Source organism: Octopus sinensis, linkage group LG2 (genome assembly GCF_006345805.1).
Source record: "Octopus sinensis linkage group LG2, ASM634580v1, whole genome shotgun sequence".
Lineage (NCBI taxonomy): Eukaryota > Metazoa > Mollusca > Cephalopoda > Octopoda > Octopodidae > Octopus > Octopus sinensis.
The window spans coordinates 58167055-58182054 of NC_042998.1; the positions used below are offsets into that span (position 1 = coordinate 58167055).

Here is a 15000-nt window from a genome sequence, read left to right on the forward strand (position 1 = left end):
TTTAAGGTCGTCATCAACGTCCTCGCCATTATTTTTATAATTCATTGTAAGTTCGATAAACGCCATGGGTTGTCAGAATGTGTAGATTGGCAGACGAAATATCTTGTAGGAATTAGCTGCAAATCTTTATGTTGCGTGTTTGAATCTCACTAATCTACCAATCAGCTACTTAGAATCCATAAAATAAGTACCAGTCAAGTAGTGCACTGAATATAATCGATTAACTCCCAACCCCACACCAATTTATGCTTATGTTAAAAATTCAGATTACTTTCACTTTTCTATAAACCGCTTATCTTCAAACATACACACACACACACACACACAACGGGCTTTCACACATTTTCACTCAAACAATTTCAGTCACAAGGCATTGGTTGGCTAAGGGCTATTGTATAAGATGCCATCCTACGATGTCACGCAATGAGACTGGATCCGAAAGCACGTTGTTGCGAAGATGACACTTAATCAAACAGACATGTTTATATGTTGCCTTTCACTACTGCTTCACTCCATGTCAGCGATGATCGAAACGACATGAGATCAAAACACATCCCAGAACTGAACATAATGTCTTTTTTTTTTCTTTTTCTTCTCTGGTGTAGGTGTATTCAATACCTTATTTAAAGGCGTCTTCCTCTTTATAAACAACATAGTGCAATTTCAAAAAGGCTTGGCTGCTATTTCTGGCAGGTGTAAGAAACATCCATGGCTTGTTCGGATCTATCGCTTTTGACCTACAGATTTAAAAAATAATCTTTTGTAATATTTCGTTCGTCACTGTTATTTATGACAACCCTAACCCTAAAACCCTAACCCTAACCCTAAGACCTTAACCCTAACCCTAACCCTAAAACCATAACTCTAACCCTAAAACCTAACCCTAAAGCCCTAACCCTAAAACCCTAACCCTAACACCCTAACATTAAAACCCTAACCCTAAAACCCTAACTCTAACCCTAAAACCCTAACCTTAAAACCTTAAAACCAGTACAAACGCACGAACAATGTCATAAATAACAGTGACAAACAAAAAATACACCGCCGATAGTTGTTGACAAACAACGACAGTAATTTTATTCAGTTGAATACACCTTTTTATTCCGCTGAATACATTGATTGGTTGAAATTACCGAAATACGAGAACTTCAACGTGAAATAACTTCGTAAATATAAGTTTTTCTCAAAAACGCTAAGAGTAAAACATGTTTTATATGACACATTCTACTAGTGTTCGAAGTTTGAAAGTGTTTAGTTACAAAAAATTATTTTTCAAGTTTGTCGGTCAAAAGGTAAAAATCCGCTTGTTCGTTTCCCATTCACAACTTCTGTTACGTACAAATTCACAGTAACCTTTTGACATATCTGATATCGATGTCTGTGGATAATTTTAGCGAATATGAATTATGTTTATACAGTAGTAAAGAATGGATTCATATTCTTCATCTGCATATTTATCTCTATCAAATAAAAGTTACATTTTCTCACTTTTATTTCAAGACACGAATTTCCTATTTTAATAAGTTTGATTCTCTAATAATTTGCAATCACACACTTACTTCATTCACAGCGATGTTGACATATCGAACATAAATTTTTATTTTATTGAATTTTTTTTTCTCGTCTTAAATCTAATTTATTTGTGTGCAATGAATCAGGCATTCAAGATGTCCAAATAATTACATAATCACTTGTTTTACAGTAATCTTCAAAGAATCATTAATTATAATAATCATGCATGAATATCTTCAAAATTCTGAACGCATTCTTTCTTCAGCCTTCTCCATTCATTGTTGTTATCACTCTTTTTCTCACTTCACAATTTCTCTCTTATTCTCTCTCTACTTCTTCTCCTTCTTCTTCGCTCTCTCCTTCATCTTCTCCTTCTTCTTCTTCTTCTTCTTCTTCTTCTTCTTCTTCTTCTTCTTCTTCTTCTTCTTCTACATTTTTTCCTATCCTTTTTCTCCTTTTCTTCTCCTTCTCCTCCTCCTTCTTCTCCTTTTCTTCTTCTTCTTCTTCTTCTTCTCTTTCTCCTTCTTCTTCTTCTCCTCCACCTTCTTCTTCTTCTTCTTCTTCTTCTCTTTGTATTTTCTCCTCCTTCTTCTACTCCTCCTTCTTCTCCTTTTTCTACTCCTCCTTATTCTCCTTCTCCTTCTCTACCTCCCACTCTTCATCCTTCTCCTTCTCCTTCTACTCCTCCTTCCCCTTCTCCTCCTTCTCTTTCTCCTCCTTCTTCTCCTTCTCCTTCTTCTTCTTCTCCTCCTCCTCCTCCTCCTCCTCCTACTTCTTCTTCTTCTTCTTCTTCTTCTAAATATACACGTATCTATATTTCACGACGCCCACCATTTTTTGCAATGTTTTCCATTCATTTTAGTAATAGCAACATATACGCATCTGAAATTCTCTATGACAATCTAATACACACATACACACGTGTAAGTGCGTGTATATGTATATATATGTCTGTGTGTGTGTGTGTGTATGTGTGTGTGTATACATACGTGTATATGCATATGTATATCTGTAAATGTTTATACGTGTGTGAGTGTAAGTATATATATATATACACGTATATATGCATGTGTATACATGCATAAGTATATGTCAGGTCGTTCTTGAATATTACTTGTTGCAAAGTCGAGCAGTCAACGATTAAACAAGCAACACCCTCAGGTTGCTAGGTGAGTAGAATGGATTTTGCACACTGTGCAACATGTTCACCAAAGCCCGTTATAGGGCATATAAAATTTGGAGAGATAATGGATAACCAATCATGTATGCACGAGGATTGAGATATTATTGGTTTGGTGTCCATGTCCACATTTAACTTACCATGGGTGATAGACCCTAAGCTATAGTTGTCATAGACGTTAAATACTAACCAGTGCGGTTAGCCGTAACCTGGAACATAACTGAGACCCACCGCAGAATCCACTGGATTATGTATCCCTCTTGAGTGTGTGTGTATGTGTGTGTGTGTGTGTGCGTGTGTGTGTGTATACGTGTGAATATATATATAATGTATACGTATATACATTATATACGGGTACATCGGTGAACATGTTTCTTGTTTTCAACTGAGTCCGTCTTAAACTTTTTAATCAGAACATTAATCGCCTGCTTTGTTGGCGGCGGCACAATTGCGTATTCGCTCTAAAAATCGGTAACATAATTGTCAAAGGAGTAAATCCATAGTCCATTAATAAAAAGTCCTGATCTAAAATAACATTCCACAATAAATGAACGTTGCTACACTGATAACATCATCACGACTCCAGAAGAAATCTCGAATGAATGCGTTACACTTGTAGAAAGGCTGAAATCATTTTAGCATAGCGAGCCAATATTTTGACAGTTAATCAATCGAGTCAACTTTTAAATTGAACAATATATATATATGTGTGTATGTATGCATGTATGTATGTATGTATGTATATGTGTTTGTGTTTGTGTGTGTGTATAGATACATATATAGGGTAGCGAATATTCGTTAGAAATATCACCACCAGTGGCCTAGCATGTATAAATAGTCAATAGACAACATATTCTTATTTTAAAATGGTTTCAAATTTCTTTAGCAAATAAGATTATCTGCCAGGCGAATTCTCATCAGTAACCGGCCTTAATAACTAACTTATAATTCAGAGACAAACAGCAGTTTCAGTCGGCAGTAAATACATAATGCCGAGTTGATTCTTCAAGAATGTTAAGAACATATTCATAAGATACATATATAGGGTAGCGAATATTCGTTATAAATATCACCACCAGTGGCCTAGCATGTATAGATAGTCAATAGACAACATATTCTTATTTTGAAATAGCGTACATTTAAACACAAGAGAAAACTACCCTTTAACAGGTAATTTTTACATGCTAGAAGAAGCAGCCAAAACGGCCAAAACCACGATTTAATAGCAATTTTCGAAGGAGATGAAAAATAAAAACGCTTACCTTGTTATTATTATTATTTTTTTTTTGCGGTTATACCATGGTTTCAAATTTCTTTAGCATATAAGATTCGTGGATACGGCAAGAATAATGCAAATGAATTGCAAACCAAATCAGAAGACAAATATATGAATTAATGTAGACTTACCTTACATTCAATATTTCGGGGTTATGACCCCATTTTCAAGAAATTAAGGAATGTTGCCAATGTGTAAACTCACACACGCACATCGGCAACATTCGTTAATTTCTTCAAAACGCAAGATGTCTACATTAATTTATATATTTTGTTTTCTTGTGATTTGTCTTGCATTTACTTCGCATTGTTCTGGACTTACCCACAATCCATTATACAATATATATATATATATATATATATAATATATATATATATAGAGAGAGAGAGAGAGAGAGAGAGAAAGAGAGATAGATAGATAGATAGATAGATAAGATAGATAGATAAGATAGATAGATAGATAGATAGATAGATAGATAGATAGATAGATAGATAGATGCCGTTTTATAATGCTCTTCAATTACCTAAAATCAATTACTATTCCATAACCCGAAACTTCATATTTTGAGTATTGTATTTGATTGAAGATTCTTCAAATATTCCTAAGTCTTTCAAAATCATCCACACGAGAATGCGGAAACGCGTCTCTGTTTATTCGATTAAAAATCACCGAACAGCTAAGATCTCAGATTCAAATTATGTATGTGTGTGTTCGTGCGCTCTCTCAATATATTCAGTGGCGCATTATTGAAGCTGGTTAGTAAGAAAAAATCCCCTTTTTCATTCATAACAATTTCAGGGATTTCTGAATACGTGAATACGCGTTATGTGGAAGTATATTTGGATGTGTGTAGGTGTATGAATGCGTTTCCGCTCGTGTAATATGTGCGCTTATCGCTTTGACATACGAGTATATGCTTTCTTTTTATGCATGCATGCTTATATATGCGTGTAATCACATGGAAAACCACACACACGAGCGTGCATATTCATGTTCGCGTAGGTATATGAATATAAAGACAGTTATATAACTGCTATTTATTTCTACATGGATCACTCTCTCTCTCTCACTCACTCGCTCTGTACATATATATATATATATATATATTATATATATAGACTCGCTAGAGAGGCCTTTAGCCAACAGATTTTGGGATCTGAAGATAACGTCATAAAGCTATGCCCTTTACGGACGTGAAACCTAGTCCCATAAGTCGGTTTTACCTCAGTCTAATATATATATATATATTATATATATATATATATATATAAATAGATGGATAGCTAGCTAGCTAGCTAGCTAGATAGATAGATAGATACATACATACATTACATACATACATACATACATACATACATACATAGGTATTTTGGGATCTGAAGATTTATGACGTTATCTTCAGATCCCAAAATACCTATGTATGTATGTATGTATGTATGTATGTATGATGTATGTATGTATGTATCTATCTATCTATCTAGCTAGCTAGCTAGCTATCCATCTATTTATATATATATATATATATATATATATATATATATTAGACTGAGGTAAAACCGACTTATGGGACTAGGTTTCACGTCCGTAAAGGGCATAGCTTTATGACGTTATCTTCAGATCCCAAAATCTGTTGGCTAAAGGCCTCTCTAGCGAGTCTATATATATATATATATATATATATATATATAGATAGATAGATAGATAGATAGATAGATAGATAGATAGATAGATAGATAGATAGATAGCTAGCTAGATAGATAGATAGATAGATACATACATACATACATACATACATACATACATACATACATACATACTTAGGTAGATAGATAGATATAGATATAGTAATGTTATATGCTAACATAACGTGACAGTCCTATAAAGGACGATGTTACTGTTATTTTAGCCCCAAGAAAACATCTTGTCTAGCTGGCTATCGACACAGTTTGTCTGTATATAGCATTTGTAATGGAGCTCATCACTTCTATCTCTAGCTTGACGTATATATATGAGAGACCAAAGTGTACGTACGCCGCTATATATTTTATATATAGAAAAAATACAAAATGGGACAAGAACGCAAAGCATCCAGACAGTTAGGTGATACAAAAAAGGGACAACAAAACATCCATATAGACGATAAAAAGAAAACAAGGGCTGGTCATTCGAAGTTTTCTTTCCCCTGACGTCTTCCAGATTATCTTTGCAATTTCGGCTGGTTATACTCGAGAATGCTCCAATCTGGCCGGCCCGAAGGAAAAACTAAGCTAAGAGCATTAGATTCCTTGGAAAAAAGCAGCAAATGTATACGAAAACAAGGACGGAAAGAAACGGGGAATGTTACACAAATACAAATAACAGGACATAACAACAGGTGTCTTTCGACTAAGGACGAATTAAATTAAGCTGGCGTGTGCGGAAGTAAAGCCTTACTGCAGGGATACAAGATTTCACAGGAACAGGGAGGAATATAGATGTTACACGGACGGCAGCCGAACCAAGAAAGAAAGGTCAGCCTTGGTAGAATACCGGTCACATTAGGAGAGAAGAGAGAGAGGTAGAGGCAGAGGGACAGAATTAAGGAGGGGCGAGAAAATGACAGGGACACAGTGAAGTGAAACGAGGAGAGAAATTCAGCATGAAGAGAAGGCAAGGAAATGTGAGAGAGGGGGAACGAAAGAACGAAGAGTGGAATGAACGAATTAAGCGTGGAAGAGCTGATTGAAAGAAGGAAAAAATAATAGAAAGAATAGAGTCGTACAAAATTTAGATAAATACATGCTTACATATAAGAGACCAAAGTATACGTACGCCGCTATATGTTTTATATATAAAATATACAAAATAGGACAAGTATGCAAAACATCCAGACAGGTGATACAATAAAGGGACAACAAAACATCCAGATAGACGATACAAAGAAAATAAAGACGGGTCATTTGGAGTTCTTCTTTCCTCGGTCGAGTTCCAGATTATCTTTGCAATTTCGGCTGGTTATACTCGATATATATATATATAAGTCTTATTGCTAAGTAGATATAGACACGCTCATATTTTATATATATATATATATATATATATATATATATATATATATATATATGTATCATGTCTGGATGTTTTGCGTTCTTGTCCCACTTTTGTATTATATATATATATATATATATATATATATATATATATATACACTCACACCACACACATACACACACACACAAACATAATATATCTATGTATGATTATGTATTTGAGTGGGTGGTAGCTTAAATAAACATGATAACCTCTATATAATTACTCTAGTCAATAATCTAATTAAATTCCTTATCGTATAACATATAACACACATACGCCCTCGCATACACGTGTATGTGTGACTGGTTGTACGCGTAGAGTGAGTGTTAATCCACTAAAAGCACTTGAAAGTGTACTGAATTAGTTTTTACTACTATTTCTCAGTCAATTCTGAATTGACCTCATGTATATATAGGTTTCAACAGATTATTTTACTTTAAACAAAAACAATACATCTGAACTGAATATTCCATTTACTTCTAATTTTACTTCCTTATCGTCTGAAATCTCCCCCCCCCCTCTCTCTCTTTGTTTTGTTTCTTTTTTCTCTGTATTCCAAACTGCCTTTTAGATTTCTATAAAGCTCTATTTCTTCTCTAATTTCTGTTTTCGATTTTTTTCTAACTGAAATAGTTTCGTCCTTATAAACATTTTATTGTAGTTGTAAATATCAACTTTTATAAATAGATTTAATGTAGAATTGTTTGTCTTATAGAAACAGTTTTGCCATTCATTTTTTTTTTATTGTTCAGTGGGATGATTTTAAAAGGACATTGTTTTCTTTCTCCGATCTTTGAATTCAAACAGATCAGTTTTATTTTAGCATCATGATTTGTTTGTTCACTTTACCATGCCACACCGGGTTGCTATCAACAGTTTTTGAATTTGCCTATGAGCACATAACGTGCATAATGGCTGCATACATGTGTGTATTGCATGAGTCTGTTGATGATATTGGCTTTCTCTCTTTATTATGCTTCTAGTTTTACTCTTTACCTGTAATAGAGAAAGTTTTCGAAATGTTTTTGCTGCCATTGTGAATAATTCGAATGCCTTTACTCCAATAGTTACTACGACAGAATCAATGTCCTTCATATTTCTACCTCTCAAAGGAAACCCTATTTAAACCAAATAAAATTTTGTGTTTTTTTAAAATATATTTTTGTCATAGTAACATATTACTTTTTTTTCCTTTGTGACTTCATTTTGTTTCGTCTTTCACTTAAGAAGTCCTTATGATTGCCTGTCTTCTCCGGTGCAGTGAAAGCATTACCAGAACGTGTAGTCTGCATTAAATTTGATATTACTATTTCAAATGATTTGACTATGTTTATATGACCGTGCACAAAAGACAAGAACCACAGTATGGTCATAAATTATTTTTACTTAATTTTCTGACGTTTATGGTCTTCGTTTTTGAATTGCTTGAATTTGGAAATGGTAGTGTTTTATCTAAAGCAGAATCGAAACAAGATGTATGGCAAGATCTTCGAGGAACTTGTCGCTACCTGTACAAGTTAGTGTTTCATTAGGGAATCCATATATTCTCTCTCCACTGCCTTCGCAAGCAGCGATGTTTGCGTAAACACTGATTTCGTGCCATAGTTAACGAAATTTCCGTTTCCATATTCAAAGGTAATCTAGTCACCAATATTCCATTTCTTTGTCGGTCAATGTCAATGGGTACAAATCATTCAACGGTTTTATTTTCCCATTCAGTCATTGGCTCATAGTATTTCCTGATATAAGTTCTATTGTAATTCTGCAGGTATTTTTATCTGTGATATTGTATTTGTAATTGTAACAATAATGACATTTCAACTCAGTAGTTTTTAGGGAGTCAATCAATTACATCGATCCCAATATTTAAGGAGCCATTCCAGTGATTGGATCAATGGTGTCAACAAACACCTCACTTGAAAATTGTTTGCCTTGTGTCCCAATAACATATTATTATTATTACCATCATCATCATCATTATTATTATTATTATTATTATTATTATTATTATTATTATTATTATTATTATCATTATTAAGGCGGTGAGCTGGCAGAATCGTTAGCACGCTGGACGAAATGCTTCGCGGTATTTCGCTCGTCGCTCCGTCTTGAGTTGAACATCCGCTGTGGTCGACTTTGCCTTTTATCCTTTCGGGATCGATAAGTTAACTACTATTACACCCTCCCCAAAATTTCAGGCCTTGTGCCTAGAGTAGAAATTATTAATATTATTATTATTATTATTGTGGCTTAGTGGTTTGGGTGTTGCATTTCCGATCCCTAGATCGTGATGTCAATTCCTAGACTAGGTGGCGCGTTGTATTCTTGAGCAAAACACTTCATCTCACGTTGCACTGAAATCACTTCGACACCTGACGTGTGGTACACCGCGCACCTGTTCAGGCAACGTCGATTTAATGAAGAGAGTGAGCTAATGTGGCACGAAGATTTAATCCCTATAAACAGGGCTGTGTGGTAAGTAGCTTGCTTCCCTCCCTCCACATTGTTCCGGCACCTTCTACCAAGATGTGAAAAGAAATATTTTAGGCGTAGGAGTAGCTGTGTGATAAGTAATTTGTTTGCGAACCACATGGTTCCGGGTTCAGTCCCACTGCGTGGTACCTTGGGCAAGCGTCTTCTACTATAGCTTCAGGCCGACTAAGGCCTTGTGAGTGGATTTGGTAGACAGAAACTGAAAGAAGTCCATCGTATATATGTATATATATATATATATATATATATATATATGTGTGTGTGTGTGTGTGTATGTGTGTGTGTGTGTGTGTGTGTGTGTGTGTGGGTGTCTGTGTCTGTGTCTGTGTGTGTGTGTTTGTTCCCCCAACATCGCTTGACAACCGATGCTAGTGTTTTTACGTCTCCGTAATTTAGCGGCTCCGCAAAAGACACCGATAGAATAAGACCTGTGGTCGATTTGCTCGACTAAAAGCGGTGCTCCAGTATAGCCACAGTCACATGACTGAAACTAGTAAAAGAGTAAACGAGTAAATCATTTGCCCAGATCGTCGTCGACGGAAGAATCCATCTTCATTATTACTATTATTATTATTATTATTATTATTATTATAATCGTCATCATCTTGAAGGCAGCCAGGTGACGGATTCGTTAATACCCCGGACAAAGTTTTCAGCGGCATTTGCTCTAGCATTACGTTCTGAGTTTAAATTCCACGGATATCGATTTTGCCCTTTATCCTTTGAGGCTGATAAGCAGCCCGTACGCATTGGGGTCGATGTAATTGACTAGTCCTAACCTCAAAATTTCAGTCATTGTGCCTATAGTAGAAAAGATCGTTATTATTGAGGTGATGAGCAGGTCAACTCGTTAGCATGTCAGAAAAATATTTTTGCGATATTGTTTCCGTTCATTACGTTCTGATTTCAAATTCTGCCGAGGTTGTCTTTGCCTTTCACGTCTACGGTGTCGATAAAATAAGTACGAGTCAAATACTGGTGGTGATATAATCAACTTATATCCCACCACCACCACCACCACAGTAAAATTGCTGGCATTGTGCCAAAATCAGAAAGGATTATTCTTATTGTTGCTATCATATTGTTGTCCTGGTTATGACTATAAACTACATCCGATAGTGGCACCACGGGGCCCTGGTTTCAGGGTTTGAGGAGTATGGAACCAACTTCTAGCCACTATTGTTCCCAGATCTACTCTTGGCCCGGTGTGGTAGCACCTGTAAGGGTTCCAGCTATGGGTTACCCCGCCCCCCCTCCGATTGGGGGCGGAGGCATCAGAGGAATGTAGTCGCCGTATTCCCTGCGTGACGTAAGAGGCGACTGAAAGGGACTGGAGCAAGGGCACTGGGGACACTCCCTTCTTAATAAATCCAAATTCCTAATAGACAGCAAGAAAAAAATCGTTTATTGTTACAATTAATAATTATGTTATATTTCTGTTTCAGCATTTCAAGAGACAGTGAGTAACGCTGTACTACAGGTTCACTCTCCCGAAGATAGTTTCATCGGATTAATGGCAATGGGACGAATTGTTGTCATCAATAAAAGCAATCGCCTCGAAGCAGCGTCTCTTGAAGGACTTGTTGCAGAACTCATTGAGGTTAGTGATCAGAGGCATTTTATTATATTATTTGAGTCAGTTTTCATATAACATCAAATAAACCTTTTTATATACGTCATTTTGATTGTGTGAATGTACGGGATTTTGTAGAGAAAAGAAAAATTTCCCAGTGAACGGAACTGGGGGTTGGTTTCAATTTACGTCCGCCACCTCTTTCATATCATTTTGAGTGACACCTTACTAATTCCATTTCAAATTATTGCCTTTGTTAAAAAGAAAGAGCTGGGATTGCGAACATAACGTTTTTGCCTTCACCATGAGTGAAATGAAATAAAACAAATACTATTGATATCAATAATAATAGTTTCAAATCTTGCGTCAGGGCCAGCAATTTCTGGGAAGGGATAAGCCGATTAAATTGACTTCAGTGGTCAACTAATACTAATTTGATCGACCTCGAAAGGATGAAAGGTGAAGTCAACCACAGCGGAATTTGAACTGAGAATGCGAAGACGGACGAAATGTCCCTAAACAAGGCTTTATTCACCGTTAGAACTTACTTGTTCATCACGCTAGTCAAAGTTATTTATACACGGCCAGTATCTCAAAGTGGTCTTTTGATCTCTCAGAAATAGCAGCCAACTGACAATCATACCTCCTTATAAGATGGAACGATCTAATGAGTTTTGTATGCTAGTTACTCCTTCAGGAAAAACAAATACTGAAAAGTAACGGCTGGAATACCTTTGATCATATGCATGGTTGATCAGGGATAATCTGGGAGTAAACAACATGTATTGCTTTATTTACTGCTTTTTCGCCAATACCGGCCTTAAAATCACAAGTAGTGTCTCCTAAAGTTGTAATTTTAAGGCCGGCATTGATGTAGTGTCTTCTAAAGTTAATTTATTTTATTTTCTCAGTCACTACATTTTTCGTGAAACAAAAATGTGAAATTGTAAATTTTATATAATTTTATATAATTGACGTGGAATAGAAAGTAGCTAGGGGATCATATTTGCCATGAATTTACACTAGCTCTAGGGTTCTATAATTTTTCATAGAATTTGTTTAGTTATGATCGATCAAACTTAGGACAAGAGCCACATCAATTTTGTTATTCTAGTAATATCAGGGACTACAAAACTTAAATTTTTCTTTCCTTATTTAAAAGATAAGGGTATCGTTTGGAAAAAAAATCCGGTACTATTTCTAGAAGCTTCGTTGACCACATAGAGATTCATTCGTTGTTCTAGCTATAATACAGTGAATCTTCATGTTCGGGTAAGAGCTGCTCAAACGACCAATACTCTTATTTCGAGTCCACCTTAAGGCAAATTAATTACGGTGTCATTAGGACACTTAATTCCCGCTTACTTTTCAACCCATCTTGAATATTATCAGCGAAAGCGTAGTTTTTCATGATTGCAGTCACATTATAGTCCAGAATTTAATATCTGGTTGCCCGTTATTGTATTTGGTTAGTCATTTGAAGGCAAATACTATTATTAGGTATTCGTCTTTCTCTGTTAGATAGGCGAAAAGTCATCCACTTTTTAGCAATATAATTCCTAACTTAGTCACAAAATATCCAAATTATAAGGCTAATGAAAATAGGTAATTCCGGTGCCATTCTGAAGGGTCATTAAAGAAAGTTTAATATATTTCAAGCGGAATTCAAACACATTCTCAGAATCATTATCGCCCAGATCCTTTTAATTGTACGTTTGCTGGTCATAAAGAAGCGATTCATCATGATTAAGAGCGAAGACGGGTATGTAATGAAATATATATAAAGTGTGTTCGCTCGAGGCTTTCCTCTCGATTATATCCTCAAACGTGAACAAACACACATACACACATAAACATACATAAACACGCACGAACACACACACACGTACTTACATACATACATGCACACAGAGCAAGGTCAAACTGCAAAGAAGTTCGATTTTTACTCAGGAAACCCATTTATCTCAAGTCAGTAAAGCTGGGTATTTGGGAACTGTACAGAAGCCCGTCGTATATAGTTGAGCTGCAATTTAGCATTCTAGATTTGTCACCTTGTGTCACAGCGATTCCACTCGAGAATTACGCTAAGGTAAAACTGTTTATGTAATGTTCAGTCTGTTAGGCGCTAATTTCGCAGGAAGGTAGTTCAATTGATTGAACAGTTGATTACCAATCGCCGAAACCGGCGAATATCCAATTCCACGTGTACATAATGTATATATAAAGCCCTCTCACTTTCTCCCTCCATATACACACACGCATGCACACACACACACATATATATAAATTATATATATATATATATACATGCATACATATATACATACATATATACATAAATATATATATATATATGTATACATATATAAAGTGCACACATACAATCAAATGTGTACCTGTGTATGTACACACACACACGCCACACTCACACACACACACACGCACACACACACACACACATACACTCACACACACACTCACAGACGCATAAGAGTGCTTGTATTTCGGAATTCTACTTCAGTGGACATTGTTTTTAGACAGTGTTGACATTGAAGCAATAGTATTTTAGAAGAGCCATCATTGTTATTTCAGAAAAGAAAATATGATATGATCCCGTTTCCTTTATTTGTTAGTCTTAAAATTTACTCACACATCTGTGACCTGGTCACTAGCTCAATTTATCATTAGTTACTAACCAGTTTAGTTGCAGAACACAGGTACAAAGAGCTGCAATTTATGCTCAGCTGAAAAGATACCCATATTGGGCAACATGAAAGTTCTTGAGTTACCCAATGAAATGGTCAGTTTTACACTAAATGTCATCACGTGAGAAATGCCACATTATATTGTGGAAAATCACGCCACTATTATCTGAATAAAGAGATAGACGTTAAACAATCAGATCTACTCTCTTCATTTGTTAACCTGATATGATTATTGTCTGAAAACACACCTTATGATTATTCTCTGAAAACACATCACCGTATTTAAATTTCAGACACTTTCCCTATACCAAACAATACTAATTCTATTTCTTTTATTCCGGGTATGTATTCAGACGAGAGCACCTAACTCATGCCATGAGTAACCTTCCTGTTTCTTAGACTTTCTTCTGTTTTTTCTTCAACTTATTTCACTAGTATCTGATATCTTGCTTAAAATTTACGGACTGATATACGGAAAACAACCCATACATAACCTTGGCCCACCAAGTGCGTTGTCAGTTTGTACATGACTGGTTGAGACGTCACAAGGTTCCTTTATTACACAGGAAACGTCTCTGGACATAAAGATATAAGTAAACTGCATCTTTTCATACAATTTCTGCAACAGCTACAACAAACAGTGAAGTTTTAACCACTCCAACCATAAAAGAACGATTCAGTTTTATTACTTCCAGGAAGAATCACTTATCTCTGGCTTTAGTTTCCACAATATGTTCCCTGATGGCTTCGTTGTTCAATTGTCTCTTATGTTGCCCATACACATCGGTGATTCAACCCTCCTGCTTTAGTCGCTTTTCTTCTACTTCAAGATAACGAATTTTTTGGATCACAATATCTCACTTCTAAAGGAAAATTCGTATTCCTGCTAGTCCAACTCACCTGCTTTGTACTGCATCTAACATTTATTTCATTACCAGCTTCATCTCTGCTATCCTCAGTACTACAGATTTCCTCATATGGTATTTCCTTCTTTTCACTTGTATTGGCTAGGTTGCCCGATCAGTGATATCCATGCGATTGTCTGGCATCTTGCGATAATGAGATTTTCCTGTAGTGCTTTCAAAGGCGGATGGAGATTTACAGTAAAACTACACATCCCGAGTCTTGTAAAACACGACGGAAGACCAAGACCCACTCTCGCTTTGTAGGATCTTGAAAGCACACTTTT

General features: G+C 35.7%; 1 protein-coding gene across 5 annotated transcripts in view; it reads left to right on the forward strand.

Moving 5' to 3' along the window:
• Positions 1 to 15000, forward strand: part of LOC115224721 (1-phosphatidylinositol 4,5-bisphosphate phosphodiesterase epsilon-1) — a 1072053-nt gene that overhangs the window by 574792 nt on the left and 482261 nt on the right. For all 5 annotated transcript variants that reach the window (XM_036513495.1, XM_036513498.1, XM_036513507.1 and 2 more), the window contains exon 6: positions 10979 to 11133. In XM_036513495.1, coding sequence (XP_036369388.1) covers positions 10979 to 11133 — 155 coding nt within the window. The remainder of the gene's footprint in view (positions 1 to 10978; positions 11134 to 15000) is intronic.